General features: G+C 37.0%; 1 protein-coding gene across 3 annotated transcripts in view; it reads right to left on the reverse strand.

Moving 5' to 3' along the window:
* Nucleotides 1-19,628, reverse strand: part of Slc10a7 (solute carrier family 10, member 7) — a 250,861-nt gene that overhangs the window by 147,590 nt on the left and 83,643 nt on the right. For 2 of the 3 annotated variants that reach the window (XM_013515325.1, XM_005386663.2), the window contains exon 5: nt 10,897-10,935. The exons of the other annotated variant lie outside the window; for it this stretch is intronic. In XM_013515325.1, coding sequence (XP_013370779.1) covers nt 10,897-10,935 — 39 coding nt within the window. The remainder of the gene's footprint in view (nt 1-10,896; nt 10,936-19,628) is intronic. 3 annotated transcript variants of the gene reach the window in all.

Genomic DNA, 19,628 nt, shown 5'->3' on the forward strand with positions numbered 1-19,628 from the left:
CACTGAATGATTTCTATATATTCACTTTAACAAGTATTTTTGGGTGCTTGCTCTGTGTCAGCTGGCTCAGTTGGAATTGACAGAGGGGTAAGGCAAACAAAACAACATACATATTGTTTGCAATACAGGGGAAATAAATGTAACTCTCAACATGCTGGATGTCAAATATGCCAAGTTCACGTGCCCCAAAACCCAAAAATGAATTCTAAGGAACAACAGAGGTTAAAAGTAGGAAAACTTTATTGAGAGAGAGAAATAGCTCCTGAGAGACAGGAGGAGACCCTAAAGTGGGTTGTCAGTGAGCCTAGTCCTCAGAGGAAGTTTTATAGAGCACAGTCACAAGGTGGGTACAACACGGGTCAAAACTATGATCAACCAATAAGATTACAAGTATCGATCCACTAGGGAAGCAGGTCATGTAGCAAGTGTACATGGAATGAACAAGGACCTTTTTAGGAAGAAAGGGATCAGGAGGTCCTGGTCACCCACCTGGGTGACAGATGTCTATCTCAACTTTACTGACAAGGTAATACCAGTTATAGTATATTGCTTACCCCTAGGGGGGCATGCAAGCCTGGTCATTCTATCTTTATCTTGAGGCTTGGCCTCCAACAAATGTGCCTCCGGCCATAGTTGTGATGTGTTTTCATCCTCTACACTGACTCCCTCAAGGGTCTACCCCTGTGTGACTGAGCTATAATATCTCTACATACCCTAGCTGTCTATAATATCAGCATGGAGCTTCCACTTGAATATGGGAAGACAGACAATAAACATAATGGGTGTCATATAAGCTAGAAGGCAAGCACTTTACGAAAAGAAACATGATAGGCTAACAAAGATGGGAGACGCCAGACACAGGAGAGGTTACAATTTTAAATGACACTAACCAGTTATAATTTAGAATTTAGATGGAAAGTCATTTTGCTATGGCTTGGATAGCTACTGAATGTGTCTCTTTTGAATTCATTTGTTGAAAATTAATCCCCACCATGAGGTACTGAAAGAAAAGAAACTTAATCTAACTTGGTGTTCAGAGGTGGGGCCTTTGGGGAGTGATTAGGTTCTAAGACTGAACACTGTCAGCTTCATAAAAAGGAGAAAGAAAGACCAGAATAGACATCTGCACATGCATGCATGGGTGAACATGTGACACACCTGGTACAACCTAAGGACTCTGCCAGCAAGAAGGCTGTCACCAGATGTGGCCCCTCAACATTGTATCTCCATGAGTCAAAATAAAATCCTTTTCTTCAGTTAGAATTCTAGCCTGAGTTAGAAGGATTGCAAAGTAGACTAACCCACATTCCAAAAGTTAAATAACTGCCTCTTTGAGAGATGGGTAGAATAATGGAAGGGAAGTAAGAGGTGAACACAGCAAAATACCCATGATGAAAGGGAGGAAGGAGTTAATATAGGAGTGAAAAACACAGGAGCAAAAGTGGGTGGGGCCACACAGGGAGGACCCCTGAATGGTCACTTAGGTGGTAGGAAATTAGGAGCCACTGAAGGTCCTGGAGCATAGAAGGGGCATATAAAAGGGTGATAACAGTTTATCATACAAGATTGGGAAGATAGCAGGAAAGATGATAGGAATCATCACCTTAGCTCTTGGAAATCACCAAAGCACAACAGTGCTAATAAACATTAACACTGCTAAATAAATGGACAAAAATATTAACTTAGGCTTCCAAGTGAAAACTCAGAACAGTTTAGAAAATAATTACTTACAGTAGCTTGAATAAATAAAAAAAAATCTTAAATTTTGACCAGTAGAGCATGGACTATTATAAAGTAAAACTATAAACACAGCAGATATTTTTAATTTAATTACTCTGCTTATTAGAAACATCAACCAAAAAAGCTACTAAGGAAAAATACACAATTACGTGACTGTTTGACCAATAACCAGCTCCAGTGGCTCCCAACAATCCCCATTTTACATTTCAAACAATTTTATCTTAAGTAATTATATTAATTATATGTGTAATATCTTAAACAATTTTAACAGTGATAAATACTGATCCAATTACCAGAGACATATATGTAGTTATAGATATCTCTATATATCTCTGTATAGAGATATCTCTATATCTTATATATATCATATATATAATCACTATGTAGATATAAAAGTGAAATGATGAGGCTGGATTTATATGATTAAAAAAAATTCCAACTGAGGCAGCCAAAAACAGAAACTGACTTCTATAACCAATGACACTATAATCAGGTGAAATGCTTTAAAACTATCTGCATCTATAAAACTCCCACATGTTGAGCTTTACTTTTCAGCATACATTATATATGCACTTTGACTATAAAAGTAAAAGAAAATAAGTGAGTTTTCATCTGACACTGTGATAGGGAGGGGCTTTATAAAGGCCATGAAAAAACTCATAAAAGGAAAAGATGGATACATTTGAGAGAAATAACACTTTAAACCTTTATAACCATAAGGAAATAATGAATCCCAATTTATATACTACACCATATATAAACATTAACTGTAAATGGACCATAAACCTATATGTAAAATTAAAAACTAAAACATACTGAAGAAAATATAGGAGAAAAATCTTGGTGGTTTTGCATAAAACAAAAACCCAGGTGGGATACTAAAAGTGTGAGGTATCAAAGAAAAAAATAGATAAAGTAAATTTAATAAAAATTCACAACCTCCGCTTCATGACATTTAAAGAAAAGAGTTTGGTAATTTCTCACGATGTGAAACACATACTTATAGATGACTCAGCAATCCATTTCTAAGTATTTGCCAAGGAGAAGCAGAATCATATATATACATATTCATTAAAATGTATTCATAATCATTAAATATAAGAAATGAACTATATTGGTTTTCCAAAACTGTAACAAAAAACAAGTTAGCTTATAAAGAAATAAAGTTTACTTTGGCTCACTGTTTAGAGATTCTATCCATGATCCATCTGTGGTAGGGCCAATTGTTTTTTATGTTTCTGGGCAGACAGGAACAGCAGGAAGCTGAAGGTACAGCAAACTGCTCATGTCATCGTCAGGAAACAAAAAAGAAAAAGGAAAAGGTAGGGTTCCACCATCTCCTCTAAGGGACACTCCCAGGGACCCAGGGTTTTAGAGGAGGGCCTTCTCCTAAAGGTCCACAGTACTGTACTTCCAATGTGCCACTCACTGACCAAACCTTTAACACATAGGCCCTTGGATGACATTCGGCATCCCAGATATAGCACCCGTGAAGTTCATCAACTGGTAAACTAACAAACAATGCAATATTACCTAACAATAAAAAGTAATGAGTTACTGTATACATTAGAAAAATTACAAAAGCAAATGTTAAGACAAAGAAGCCAGACTCAAAAGGTATGGATTGTATGGTTCCAGTCATGTGACTTTCAGAAAAGAAAAAGTATAGAGACAGAAAACTCAGTGACTGCCCGACACTGAGACTGGGAGAGGGGCTGGACTACAAAGGCCAAAAAGGAACTTGTTGAAGATTGGAAATCCTCTATTTTGATTGAAGCAGTTGATACATGACTACATGTCTGTCAAAACTCAAGAGAATTAAACACCCAAAATTGGTGAATTTTTTTTCTTTGTAAAAATTACACCTCAATAAATTTGACTTGAAATTTTAAGCTCTGTCAGTCAAAAACTCTGAGTCAATGAGGTCTATTAATAATGAAAAAGAACTTTTAAGAAGTTCTAATCAAGTACATAACAGTTTCTCCATGCACTCAGATACATCCAACTGGGATTTAATGTTCTCACCTTAAGAATCTATAATACAAATGAAGGAGAAACCTTCATCGTTTGGCTCACTATACTATGATGTCTAAATAGTAGCTCAACAAATAATTATGTTAAATTTTTGGTTTGAAGAAATAAAAGCAGGGAAATGAGAACTATCTGCTACGTTATTATGGTAAGTTAGCAGTCAGTGAGCATCTCTTACTAAAGGTCATAAAATAAGCAGGTTGGATTCAAAGTGAGGGAATTCAATCTTGGTTTTAACAACTGCTACGATCACATTTCTCTAGAAGCCCTTTACGAATATCTTATCCCACAATAATTTATATTTATTTGTTTTTACCCAAAGGGGTATAGAAACAAATACTTTTCCAGTTTAGGAATGATGACATTTTAAAAATTAATAAAAATCAAAATGAAAGTACATGGCATTTGTTAAAGGATAATAAAATAACTCCAGTCAATTGGCTAGTTCTACACCAGTAGATTTCTTTAAATAGTAATGAAATCATTGCTTTAAAAAAAATCCATCATTATTAAAATAAAAAAAAAAATTTGCCTCAGCCTCCACCAAAATTAGATTTGTAAGTTGCTGGTCATTCCTATAATTAAATCTATGTCACAAATTTGCAAGAAAAATGGTCACTGTGACTAATGCATTTACTTGCTATACCAGTCCTGTCAGACAGCAAAGAGCATTATGCTGCTAAAATGGAGTAGGTAAAGATTCTATGCATTCTTATTAAGTAACAAGACTATTTTTAACCTGCAATGACTGTATTTTAGGTAAGAGTTTGTTTTAAAAACAAATCCAAGTGCAGCAGTCTCAAGGTTTTCCTTTCTTGGGGATTACAGCATATATTTATCTCCACAAACATGTTTGGCACTGTGGTACACAGAGGTCCTGCCTTTTGTGACGGTCCCTATATAGAAAACACTCCAGCGAAAGAAACACGAACATGTTCTGATTACCAGTTGCTGATTCTGAGAGTTTCCTCATGTGCTTTCTCTATGTGGTTTAAAATCACTTACATGCTGAACTGATTGAGAACTAAACACAGAGAACAGTGTTGCCCCATTGTAAGTCAAAGCAAAATGAATGAAAAGATACACGGGCAAAGAACGAGTGTTTAAACTTATTCTCCATTCAAATTATTTGCAATCCTTCAGAGTGCTGATAGAAATTTCTTGGTTTGGAATAGGTGCTGCTCATTTCCTCCTTTATTTTTACCCAGAAGGAGGGAGTCATTCAGCCTGTGTAGGCCACAGAGTTCAGCTATAAAATAATAGAGGTTTTCTTCCTAGTTGATTTAATTTCAGTTACCATTTATTCATGACAAGATAGATTTGTTCCTTTATGGAGTTGATGCTTTAACTTGGAAGAAATTTGAAGTTAAAAAGTAGGTATTATTTAACAAATAGTATGTAGATACAGCAAAAGCCATACTGGTTGGTGCCCGAATGCTGGAAACACTGTAGTGAAGGCAGTTCTCTTTCTTCCTCCTTAAATTCCTTATCGTTACCTATTTTTTCCACATATTTATGTGCTAGGTCTTTGTTTCAGAATCTAGAAATATGCCTTGAATCTAAAGGACTCTGAGTAAACGCATATTAACTTACTGATTTTCCTATATTGTGCTACACTTCTAACTGAACCAACAGCATTTTTCAAAGGAAAAGTATTCTGCTCTAAGAAGTCCAGCTTTCACGATGTTCATTTACCCCAGGTGATCAAATGAAATGCACTGCATGATGATGAGCTCCATTTTGTAGAGCTGTAAATCATTTATCTGAATGTAGTTGACAGGACAAGTTTTAAAGATCAAGATGGCCCATTCAAAAATCCTGGTTTTGTCAAATCCTTAGCAGAACAAGGGTGAACTTGAAATAGCATTCTCTCAGGTGGCACCAAATGCTACTTAAAAAACAACTTGTTTGTTTGTTTTGGCAAGCTTAATGAAAATAAAAACCTGTTTTATAAGAAGCCATGAATGTTTGAGGGGGAAAAAAAGATCCCAAGGCAATAATTTTGATTGGTTAAAATTTTAAGAAAATAAAAAAAAAAATCAACATAATCCTCAAAATAGCATAAAACTGAGATACTATGTAACTGTAAAGTAGGTGAAAGAAAAGCCAAATTAACAATTACTCTTATCTACTAAGTACCTCATGCCTCTTCTCAACATTGAGATTCTTGCTCTGTTTTAAAAGGCAGTATCGCTCAGCAGTCAATGAACAACAAAGTTAGTGTGCTTCCTTTCTTATGTTCTAAGTGTTGCTGAATGTATGTTTGAAGACAGGAGGAATTAAAGAACGTGATGAACACACATCACAGTTCTTAAAACGCAACATTAATTTGGGGATTTCTTTTCTTTTAGCAACTGGGAAAACATCAGTTAACTATTCAGCTCTTACCATAAAGCTGGGCAGTGATGGGGAACCAGCCAAATAAGAAAAATAGAACAGGGGCTGGGGATTTAGCTCAGCGGCAAAAGCGCCTGCCTGGCATGCGCAAGGTTGTGAGTTCAGTTCCCGGTACCGGAGAAAAAACAAACAAAAAAAAATAGAACAACTGAGAGAGGGAAGAAAATTGCTGGCTAGTTCCACCCAAGGCCAGAGTTCTTTCTGACTCTTGATCATGCTTGGACAGATTGTTCATTTTAGAATAGCTGGCTATAGTTCTAGTAATTTATATTTAAAAAAAAAAAAACAATTATGTGAAAGAAACATTTTTTTACATGCTAAATAGATTTAGAAAGCTAATGATGACTCATTTTTTTTAGACTGGATATTACATATTCACAAAGATGATTTAACTTTTCTTATAACTCTTTCCTGCTGTTTCTTAATTAATGTTGCTATGAATTGCTGTGAATTGTTCCAGCACTGTATAACATAGTTATTAGAAACACAATTGGTAGGGCCAACTTTATCACTTACAAGGGTTTCCCTAAACTACCAAAAATAATAAAACAAGCTGAGGGAGCTATGAAGAAAAAGTGTTCTATCTTTTCCTTTTAAGCTTTAACCTGTAATTCTTTGAGACATAAAACACTGATTTTAGCCTCCAAACCAAAAGGCTGAAGTTCTAAAAAGAATCAGGAACTTTCATTTTGGAAATTTTTTTTCAATAGTGCTTACATCTTGTGAAGTTAAAGAAGGAATTTTTCAATTAGGAATTTTTAAGAAGTTGCCAAATCTAAAACAAATGAAGCCGCAGCATGCAAGATGGCTGAACTTGAAGTACATGGTTTTACAAAGAAAAAGGATATACATGTACATAAATTTTGATAACATTTTAGTTATTCAGGGTGTACTTGGCTATCAAATTTTATTAAAACCTCATCAAGAAGGAAATCTCAAATCACTCATTATGCTCCACAATTATTGTAAACTGAACAATTTAAATGAGAGGAGGAGATAATGACATTAACTTCTTAACTCACAGCAATCCTTTGTGGCATGACTTTAAAATATTCTGCTCTGAAATTTATGTAAATTGAATTCATCTATCATTAGTTATTACTAGTGGAGCTACATTAAAAAAACAGTTTTCTGTAACAATTAGTTCTTAAAAACATTGTGTTTTAATTAGATCTGGGACATTATTAAAGTAGCTATAAATATGTACAGTACTTTATTTGGTATACCCAGATGCCTGAAAATCAACACAGGTGCCCTCAGAGCTCTTTCTCTAAAAATTCTTCTAATGAAAGCCTTTCACTCAAATTTTTAAGGTAATCTAAAATAAATATCCTTTTCATATTCTATTATGCATATACAGAAAGAATGATCACTGATAACCCAGAATAATCATTGGAACAGTGTATTTTGTAACACGAAAAGCTTAGTCAGAAGTAACCAATTGCTTAATTTTAGGAATGTCCATAGTTATATACATCACAAACTCATAATAGAGCTTGGACCAATACATAGTTTAAATTTTAGCTCAAAACTTTTTCTCTCATATCATCCATGTATTATATATATATATATATATATATATATATATATATATATATTACATTCAATCCTTACCACATCTTTATAGGTTATATATTATTATTGCTTCATTTTTATTTGTTTATTTTTGTGGCACTAGAAATTGAACCTAGGTCCTTCACACTGAGTTATAGGCTCAGCCCTTTTTTAATTGTTTATTTTGAGACAGATCTTGTTAAATCACTAAACTGCCCAGGCTGGGCTCAGACTTGCAATTCTCCAACCTCTGCCTCCCAGAGTGCTAGAATTGTTAAGTAGGCATGGGTGACCACGCTCAGCTACTCTATTTTATATACAGGGAAGTTTATCTGGTTAAGACAGTATTGAGTCAAGCTAGGACTGAAGCCCACAGACTGACTTCAGAAATCACAGTAGTAATCATAATTGTAAACTTCAAGGACAGGTGATTAATTTCCATTTATAAAGAAAATTCCCAAATAACCGTAATACTGCCCTACAAGAATAATAACACTAAACTTGAATGTTTGTAATGCAGAATACCCCTTCTGTAAAATCAGTCCTCTTCTTAATCCCACTGTAAGCATAAATTGAAGCTTTCTCCTATCACTCAAATGAGATTAACATTTCTTCAAATCCTTGAAGACTGTTGTGCATTCCTTGTATGTGAAAATGCTAGCTGCCTCTTTTCTTTTCCCTTAGTAACAGAAATCTAACTTTTAGCTCTTGCCAAACTGACAAATTTCCTAACATTTTCAGTGGCTAAGTATGATCACCTAAGTTCTGCAGTAACATATGATTAGTACAAGTAAGGTGCTAGAATCTAGGAATGCTACTTAAAGGAAGCAGCCTTAGTTGTTAGGGAGCTCTTCTGTCCTTTCCTATTACTTTACCTTACTATTCAGCAGTTTTGGCTGGAACTCTAGCAACTATCTTGGACCATGAGGCAACCTGGGGAAGGAAGCTGCCTGCTGGAGGTGGAAGAGGACCAAGATAAGAGTCTCGACCAAGAGAGATCAAGAAGCCGCTAGACAATGTCAGACAGCCTCCCGTCAGAGCTTATGTAACAGAGAAATAAACCTTTATTGTGTGGAAGACATGGTTATTTGTAGATTTTCATTTTTCCTGTGAAAGAAGCTGAACCAAATTTGGATAGAATTCAAATCCATGCATATTTTATCACCCGAGGTTTATTTTGATTGTGTTGAAAGGAAGAAAAATTTAAACAGAATCATTTCTATTATAACACTGGGGTAAATCCTGTCTGATATTTTTCAGCTCTGGGAAAGAACAAAGAGGAAAAGACATGGGAGGGGAAAGTGTAAAATAAGATACTTGTGCCTCCCTGCCATTGGTAATCCATCTCCTCTTCTACTGGTACTGAGTTCTATGTATGCCTACTTCTAGGCTCAGCTCAGAAAAATTTCCTCTGCTAGGCCTTTCAATTCAGAGTGCCAACTGCCTCTGCCATTTACTTGACAATCATATATCTCTAGTCATATCTTTTGTTCGGCTTGTAACTTGTACACTGTATTTCTTTCGCTATGTGTCACCTCCACAACCTAGTGGGACCTACCTCGTATTTCTCTGCACCCTTCACAGCTACTGGCAAACTACCTCAGTGCAGCAGGAGATCAATAAATACTTTTGATTGATTAACTGAATTAAAGTAAGAAAAACGGTGAGGGAAAGCAAGAGAACAGAAGACTAAGAAGTGAGAATGCGCAACTTAGAGGCGGAGTAAAGACCTCTAGACCAATTTGTTCTTCACTGGGCCTGGCAGAGAAATATCACAATAGGTTCAGTCAGTGCGGAGCTCAAACTGCACTCCAGCTCAAACTGCACTTCCAGGGAGCTTGTTCCTGCTTGGGAAGATGGTACCATTTGCTTCATTCCAACAAATGCCTCAATTTTTCTTCCTTAATTACCAGCGACATTTTTAAGGTATGAGACCCAACTCAAGAAGATTTATTTGTACCAGATGTAAATGATTTCAAACCATATAATACAACTGGCTTCCAGCAAGATCCTATTTTACAGATATTATTCTGTTAAATAATTGTGACAGCATAGAAATTAATACTTGAAGACACCAGATACTGACTTCATAAAATATTAGAGTCTAAACTAAGTAGTCTGAGAGATCATTTTTGTTAAACCAACTTTATTATTTTACTTCTAAAACCCAAGAGCAACACAGCATCACACAAAAAAATCACTACTTCTCTAAAAGTAGATAGACTCCAAGCACATATTTTGTGGAAGCTACATCATTAAAAGTAAGACAAGGCTATCGATATTAAAAGCTGTGTAATGCCATGTGAAATTAACATTATATAACAATGGGATTAGAAGCCTTAACTACATTAAACTACATACAATACAGTAACAAGTGACACAAAGCATTTTAAAACATGCAGTTGATAATTTATCTAGATTCATGAACCATTTTATATTCCAACAATTTTATTTTCAATTATTTGTTAGTCATTATACTATGTATTTGTTAATGTGATATGCACCTAAAATATAATATTCTAATCTATCTTCATGAATTTAGCAGGATATGACAATATTAAATCAATAGAAAATTTTGTTTCTTTCTTCTTTTTAACATCCTTATAATTATATTGGCTCTAAACTACCTTTGAATATTTGTCACAGCTCAAAATTCTAAACATACTACATTTCTTGAGAATTACTCATTAATTATACCCTCATGTCAAAATTTTCTACACAGAGATTTCTCAGAAGTCTCTAAGACAGTAGCTTCTTTGACAGTGAAATGTACAAAATAAATCACATGTCAACAAGTAAATTAGCATTCCCTTTCTGACCAGCTGGGTCATATTTCCTTTACAACATCCACAGTCCCATGATACAAAATAATAATAATCTAAAAGACCTCATTAAATGATCAATATATTGACATAATCTCTGTAAGGAGACATACAGTGTTTTAATTGATTCCTGAATCCATTAAATGGAATATTAACCCCAAATCTTATATTTGAAGAAAACACTTACTTTAGTCACTAACTAATTTTCTTTAGGGTGCTCATAATGGCACATGAAAAGATTTGCAAGTTTTTGTATTTAACCAAAGATAAAAGAAATCCAACTTTCACTAAATATTTCATACAAACAATACAGTAAAAGTTAGAATAGATAAGTTAAACCATGTTTACTTACCAAAAAACTTCCAAAGGCTGAATTAAATATCGCAGCTGCCTACAGAGAAAATAAATGAGGGGAAAAACTCACTGAAAGTAAATAGGAATTGGAAAAACAAAGATTATCATTCTCCCTTCCCCCACTATTCAAAACCTTAAAACACTGACCCTTAGAGCTATGTTACTCACTGCTTACAAAAATTGCCAGTGGCCTGTAGTTTACTAAAATAGATAAGCTACAGCTTAGGAATTCATAAATAATAGGTCTCAAAAGCAGGTAAAAAAGGTTTGCTATGAGAAGCTTTGAACCTCTATGACAGCACCAAAAGAATCATCACCAATAGTAAATCAAAACCTTGTTGTTATTGATTTTGCTGCTAGGCTTAGAACAATCAGAGGTTGATTTATTCATCAAAATTTCATATTACGTCAAGAAGGAACAAGAATTTTAAAGAAAACATTAATTGGTCCCTATCAGCAAGCAAGTGCTATATCTTATAACCACAAGGTGAGATATGTTGCTCCCTTACAATACACTTTAGAAATCTGAACGATGCAGTTAAGACCAAGAGAGCTATTGCTAATGCCATTACCTCTAAGGTAGTAACAAGCAAGAACAACTTCAATTTAGTGCTCAAAATTCAAAGAAGAAATACTTGATTTTGTGCTTACCTAAACATCCGCGAAAAGCACAGTAGATGTAAGATAGCTCTTAACTTTAAATTAGCACTATATTCCATGAAGCTACACCACAGTCCTGAAAGCTTCTCACATTCCCCCCAAAAGGAGAAAAACTTGTATCACATCCAGTTTGATGAAAGAAAAGAAGAGACATGGAAAAATTAGGAAAAGGCAAAAGGAGGGGGTAGAGAAAACCTGTTTACATCTCCAGCAGATTCAGAGCAGAATTAAATTAATCATCATGGACATTAGCAACCACCGTGTGGTAAAAAGAGGATGTCAGTGAGTAAGTTTGAATAAAGTCCAAAGCCAGACTAGGAGCTGTAGCTGAAAATGCCTTTTGCTCCAGAAGAGGAGGCAATAAGAGTGAATGGGTAATGAGAGCCCTGGCTCCAGAGAGCTAAGCTCTCCTATTCCAGTTCATAATTAATTCAAAGCTTTGATAATTTCATTAGATTTCTCCTTTGCTGGCCCTATCAATAAAAGATGGCACTGGACCACAGCTCCTCTGTGGCATAAACAGAGGCATAGCACAGACCAGGGAAACCTTTACTTCCTGGTGGGGACAATGGCATATGGTGTTCTGTGTTGTACTGGAAGCAGTGGAAAATTTAAAAAAAAAAAGATTCAACTAAATAAAACATTACAGATGACAACTGTAAACCACAGAAACACACTTAACACATCTTCCTGAAATCCCATTATGGATGATTCCAGGAAAGTTTTATGTACAGTGAAAAATAAAAGGATACAAATGAGTGAGTTTTGGCGAGAGCAACATGAAACACTGTATTCCTACAAAATACACTCCCACCCCACCGAACAATCTTCCTATCTAGACCCTAGATTGTGCTTAAAATGGATTTCTTTCTCTCTTTTAGTAAAAGAATATGGTCTTTTCCTTTGAGCTCTTCTCTTCCAATTTCATTTCCTTCTAGTGCTTTTCACCAACCTTTTATTAAATAACTAATAGGTTTGTGTGGCATTCAAAGAAACACAGATTCTCAGAAGAGACTAGAAAGTCAGAGAAGAATAACTACTAAGTACTACTTGTAAGGTCGAATCACCATATCCCTGTTCTGTTCTCCTCTGTAACCTAGACACAAGTAGCATGTTTTATATAAGTTGGATATGGCAGTACCAATGATGGCCAATCTTAGGTACCCAAAGATGCTAAACCAATTCCCCTTCCCTCCCTGCCCCTCCTCTCCTTTTTTCTCTGTGCTGGGGATTGAACCAGTGACCTTCACACTGTCTACATCCCAGACCCTTTTTATTTTTTTAAGGCCATACCTCATTAAGTTACTAAAGTACTCAGGTTGCACTTGAACTTGTGATTATCCTACCTCAGCATCCATGCCTGGCTGGCATGGATGTTTTCTGACAGCACTGATTGATTTGAACTTTCCACATGTTAAATTCTGGCAAGTTTTTATGAAATGGTTGGTTATGGTTCTGAGTACTATAAATTCGACATTGAATCAAGGATCTTGGGCTCAATGGCAGCAGAGTGAGTGCTAAGTTAACAGTTGGCTGAAAAGTTGGATCAATTCTCTCAGTAGTTACAGCAAAGGGCAATGGTAAATATTTAGAGTATTTCATTGTTATATAAAAGACAAGCATGTCTTCTGACTTAATATGATGTACAAGTGCCTCTACCAACAGGTTTCCCAAATTCTCTGCCTCAAATTTTATGTTCTGACAACACTACTTACAATTCCCCCATGTTCATTATGCCATCTCTTACCTCGTTGCTTTCTGGCCAGAAACCCCCTTTCTCCTCCTCTACCTAAGTAACTCTCACTTAGCAACTCAGCATGGGCATTGTCCCTCTAAGAAGTTTTCAATCACTTGCCTGGCCTCACACCCTAGCATACACACACACACACACACACACACACACACACACACACAGTGTCCCCCCATGCCTGCTGTTGCTAGAATATCCAGTGCTTGTCTCTGCCATGGCACTTTTCACACTGTATGGAAAAGACTTCCCTACCTCACTGCAGTGAAGAGTCTTCTAAGGAAGGAACTGAATAAAGCTTATCCTGAGCACAGACATGTGTTCTAACTGAGTTACTAAAATCAGTAGGATTACCTGAAGTGTCACAAGGTCTGCCTCTCCTCTAAGCTATTACATGTTTGGTAGAATCCAAGGACTGGCTGGCACAGGACACTAGATGGTACAATTAGTAACAAACCGAATGCAATGAGAGGAAATCTACACTTCAGTCGCCCAGCCAATCTAATAACCTTTTTCGCAACATCCTGCTTTACTTCCTTCAAAATGCCAAAAATTTTCCCTTATAATATAGTTACATAAATATGTTTAGCATAATGTTTGGAACTTAGCACTGCAATACAGCAATTGAGTTCCTTAAGTAAAGTCTAGAATTTCACAGAACATTCTACAACCATGAGAAGAGGATAATGTGCGTACACTGATATGAATGGCAGGTAAGCTACCTTAAGGGAAAGGGGCAAGTTTTACCAAGCATGGCGGCACACGCCTGTAATCCCAGTACCTGGGAGGCTGAGGCTTGAGACTGCAAGTTGAAGGCCGGCCTGGACAACTCAGCGACTTAGTGGGACCATGCTTCAAAATAAAGGAAGGATGCGCACATCCTATTTTCTGAAAGTGATCACCAAAAACATTCTTAACTATGGTTAAATCATGGAAAGATGTTGGGTGGGGTTATTTTTATGTTTGATTTTGTTCTGTTTCTCTTGTTTGACTTTTTAATTATCGTGTTATCTTTTTATACTTCAACAAGGATTATCAGGGCACAAAAAAGGTTGAGCTTTTTTTTTCTTTATGAACCCCTTTGTATTAAAGGTAATTTTTAAAGATAACATTAAGATATCAATTCCAACTTTTCACACTCCTGATGTCTCTTGTTTGTTTTCACAACACGGAGGGTAAGCACCTTTTGAGCACTGTCCAGGAAGCAGGCATTTTCTGGGAGCATTCATAGCGAGGAGAATATTTGGCTTTGAAAACAAATAAAACTTCTAGTATTGTTTCTGTATTAAACAAACATGGCTACAGAGAAAATAAACTTCATAAACTGTGCTCAAACTTGAGCCATTAAGATAATTTGTTCTGAAAGTAGTACCCTTTGGGTTATAAAGCCAGATTCTCTTTGGATATGAAGTTTTCTCTTTTCTGTTTTCTGGAAGCCATATCTGAAGAGTCTCATGATTCTTAAATATTCACTGCATTTGCTACTGCTATAGCCACACAAGACCCATAGGTCAAGGCTTGGTCCCCCACCTGTGCCTCTACTGCAAGGTGGTAGAACCATTTGGATGTGGGATATTGGAACCCAGGCATTCTCTCTCTCTGTCTCTCTCTCTCTCTCAATCTCTGTCTCTCTCTGAACATCTTTCTTGGCCACGTGTTCCCACCATGAGGCACTGCAGTGCCATAAGCCCAAATCAAACAGGGACAAGCAAACATGAACTGAGACATCTGAAACCATGAAAACAAACAGAACCTCTCCTCTTCTTAAGCTGCTTTTCTAACATATTTTGTCAAGTTACACAAAGCTGACTAACATAGTAATTATCTCCTTTGCTAGAAACAATGTAAAACCCATTCAACTTCTAGCATGTTGTATTATAATAAAAGTATTTTCTAATTTGTTCAAGGTTGTGTCCTTAGTACCTCTAACAGCACCTGGCTCATAGTATACTTCCTATAAATGTTACTGGAGCAAAGAATGGATGAATGAATGAATGCACGAACACTTCTGGTACGACCTGAATGTCCTACCCAACAATGTCTTCACTATTAAGTCATGAACCCCATCTACAAAGTATGTCTATTATATTTAATATACTTGATAATTAGATCAATGCTAACTTAAAATTTTTATATTATGGTAGTTCTTTAATAGTGAGAAGATTGCTTCCATTATATTGCACATTTTTAGAGAATGTATTACTTTCAGTATCAACCCAGTTTTATCCAGTATAAGGTATTTTACTAATGCTTTGTTAGATATTGCATAATATGTCTTTAATAAATTACTTGGGAAAACTGAGCAAGTTCAATAGTAAATTAGTTTCTTCATAACCTCCTTGTAATTATTTAAAATAAAAAGGTAAACTTTTTAAAAACCTGAAAACAGTGGGGATGGAGAGTTTTCTAACTCAGAAAAGCAATCATTTCCATGGCCGAGTGGCACTGAACATTATGAAGTTCTACCTTACAGTAAGCCTGACAGCTGGGACTTCCTGTAAATGCTGCACCTGACCATGTTCTACACTCCACAGTAAGGTGAGTATCCTAATCCCGTTTAAAGTATATTTCAAATATTTATAAGACTAGTGCTTCACCTATCAAGTCATATAAAATTATATCTAACATTTTTTAAGGTTGACCCAATGTTCCTCTTTTAAAAATCCACTATTTACATTGAGTATGAATGATTTCTTACAAGTTACTTTACTGAACTTCTGGCTTTTGCTGTTGAATAACCTGATTTGCAGTTAAATCACACAGAAATGTTTATACAGATACGTTTATCAAATTGTTAAAATTGGGTCTCCATGGTTATCTATGAATTTCTAAGGAGAACAGGTGGCAAATGCCTCACTACTCAAAACTAAGATACCAGGTACAGACCTCACTACTTGTAAAAAGATGCCAAATTGGGCCAGGGAATCCTTCACACCTGCCCTCCCATCTTTGCAATAAAGCTGGGAGAAATTGCAGAGAAGCTAGAATTGCATGGCTGCCCCATGCTAATGCTTTACTGGAGGAACAAATTTCATGCTGGGCCGTCACAGGGGCAGGGGTACATGCTATAAGCCTTCTAAAAACATACTGGTACATTCCTGAGAACTGGGTGGCAGGGACAGTACGGGTGTACAAAGACTGTGAACTACAGTCAGGTGTGTGGTGACCGAAATAGCAATGATGGGAGCCTGATTCAAACAGACCACAAAGGCAGGGCAAAGAGAAAGGGTAAGATCCGGACAAAGATGAGGCAAGTTTCTACCAATGCCATACGAACCAAGAAGATGCCTCAGTGGACTGCATTAGCACTTCCTTTGTTTTTGAGAGACCAAACCCAATAAAAGAGTTCAGAAATAAGAGGCTAATGGGATGTCATTAGGGGCTCGCAGTACACCCTAACGAACCCTCTCCCCTAATCCATCTAGCAAAAAGAGCGTGACAGTTAGATTTCTATCACTGTGACAAAATACCAGACATAAACAACTGAAGAGAAGAAAATATTTGATGTGTCTCACAGTTTCAGAGGTTTAAGTCCATGGTGAGTTAGTATCACTGCCTGTAGTGAGGCAGAACATCATGGTGAGAAGTGTGTGGTGGAGGAGGGTGACATATCATGGCAGACAGGAAGCAAGACGGGAGCAAAGAATGGGCTGGAGTTCTCCACATCTCCCTCAAAGCACACCCCCAGAGACCTAACTTCCCTCCATGAAGCCCCACCTCTTAAAGGTTCCATCCCCTCCAAATAGTGTCTCAGGCTGGTGATAACATTTAGCATCTGGGACACTGGGAGACATTTAAGACCGAAACCACAACAAAGGGTAAGCACCTGGACATGTGTGACGACAGAGGGCCCTTGGCCCCTACTACAATAGCACCTATAAGATACAACTGTCCCATTCTCATTCAGGTGCAGGTCCCACTCCCACCCGGCATCTACAGAGGCCAGAAGTAGCAAGGGCGAGAAGGTAAAAAAATAAAAAAATAAAAAATGAAACACATTATGCTTATTCTCCAGATGTCCAATTTTTAAATTTGTAGTACTGTGTATATTCATTAACTAAAAAATACAAGTTTCTATACTTTAAAAATAGAGGTTAGGTCTAGGTAAAGAAAGACAGAATTTGAAGGTTTTAACTAAACTGCCCTGGCTTATGGATTATTCAGTACCTAAAAGTTAATCCTAATTATTAAATACATGACTTTTTATTTTTCTAGTACTAGAAATTGAACCCAGGGCCTTTGCATTGAGCTACACTCCCAGACAAGGCCTTGTTATGTCACTAGATGGCCCAGGTTGGGCTCAAACTTGAGATCCTCCTGCTTCAGGCTCCCAGAGTGCTAAGATTACAGTCAAGCACCACTTTACCTGGCTTAATTATGTGACGGGTTTTAAAACTGAAAGTACCCAGAAAGCCATGAGTCTAACAGAGCTGATCTCAAAGGACTAGGTTGTGGGTAGGAGAACGCAAGAAGGTATTTCAGGTAAATAATTCTTAAGTTCACACAATTCCATAAAGGTAATATACTCACAAAATAGTATTTCAAGTATGTAGATGAGCTAACGCAAAACAAAACAACAGGTACCAGATAATCAGGTGTGACAAAGCCAGAGTGACAAAGAGCACAAGACGATTCTTCAGGCACACTGTGAGGAAACAAGCACCCAGCTACCCAAGTGGAGGCCTGGGACTGAGCCACCTGCATATGGCAGAGTGGACGGCTGCAAGGAGTGCTCCTGCGTGTGAGAGCACTGGAAAACCCCTGCTGATTCAAGCAAGGAACATACAGGCTGTATGAAGGGTGGATGTAGGAGCCGAGTTTACCAGCCCCGTGTGATTCAAGAATCCGAGGTTAATGTTAAACAAGAGAGAAATGGGTCAAGGACCACAGGAACTCCTGAGACTCTTGAAAAAGCCAATGCCAAACTTCTCCTTACAGTCACTTCAATAACCCGCAACAAAGTGAATGCCCATGTAAAGCAACCCTTCCTTACCATAGAGAGCACTGTGAACGGCGGGAGAAAGCTATCTACGGCACAGGTGCCATTTCTGAGCAGTGAGGAAAGGAGATGCTACTGGCTTGTTCACAGTACATAAAAGGAAACAACACTATGTCGATTAAAGTCCTAGATGGGAAAGGCAAAACTTAAAAACCTTTTAAAGAAATGTGAAACCATCTCAGAAAAGGAAGCAGGTTTTAAACATGATACAAAAGTACAGATGAAAAAGGAGATGCTAGGGTAGCCATGCAGTAAAGCGCTGGCCAGTGAGATACACTGGGTGGTGGGTACTAGGGAGGCTGCCTTCCGGTAGGGCCCCTTCTTCCCTTCCAGAGCAGTGAGAGCCATCCTGCAGCCACAAAGGGCACACGGGAGATGCCACTCTGACAGCACTGAGCCACAGGACCAACACCAGCAGGCCTGATGTTCGGCATCCTCAGATATGAGAAAAATACGTCCCTGCTTGTTTATGCCACTTTCAGTCTGATTTTCTACCACTTGAAGCCTGACCGACACAACCATGACTCTAAAGAAGGGACAAAATAATACAGGACTAATCAGACAGGCTGGCAAAACCAAAAGAAGTCCTCCCTCTAAGATAAAAATTTGAGCAGGCGTGTTGAATTTTATTTAGCACAATCTCTTGCTCCCACTGCCTATGACAAAATAAGGAAAAGACAGGCAAAGTAAGGAAATGACAACTGATTCTAGGTCATGATTGTTAGATACCAAAGCTGAACTGCTTGGAAAAGGTCCTCGGCTATGTGAATACAGTCTCTCGTGTGAACATCTATTCACAGGACAGTGAACTAGCCTCAATATTCACTTTCTTTCTTTTATTAAAAAATTTTTATTTGTGCATGTTTGCAGTGCATCATGGTTACTTTCATGATGGTGATTACCGGTGGTACCTGATGGTACATGGACAGAGCACATCTTAATCACTCTTTCATGCCCTTCCCTCATTCCCTCCCCCTTCCTTCCATCTCTTCGTCCCTTCCCTCTTGCAAAAGATCTACTTCCCTGTTTCTTATTACCCATCTTTTGTTTTGTTCTTTATTTATACTTTGAGTTTCTCTTATAATGAAAACTACGCAATATTTCAGTGTGTGTCTGTGTGACTTATTATACCTAATATTAAACTCTTAAGGTACATCTATTTTCCTACAAATGACACGTTTATCCTTCTTTACAGCAGAGTAATACTCCACTGAGTAAATACCATAATTTTTTATTCATCCTACATATAAATTCAGTTTGAAAAACACATAAATACTTAAAACATCAGAGACTGAATTCCAATACCTGACCTTCAATTAAATAT

The sequence above is a fragment of the Chinchilla lanigera genome, unplaced genomic scaffold, assembly GCF_000276665.1.
Source record: "Chinchilla lanigera isolate Chin_1 unplaced genomic scaffold, ChiLan1.0 scaffold00027, whole genome shotgun sequence".
Lineage (NCBI taxonomy): Eukaryota > Metazoa > Chordata > Mammalia > Rodentia > Chinchillidae > Chinchilla > Chinchilla lanigera.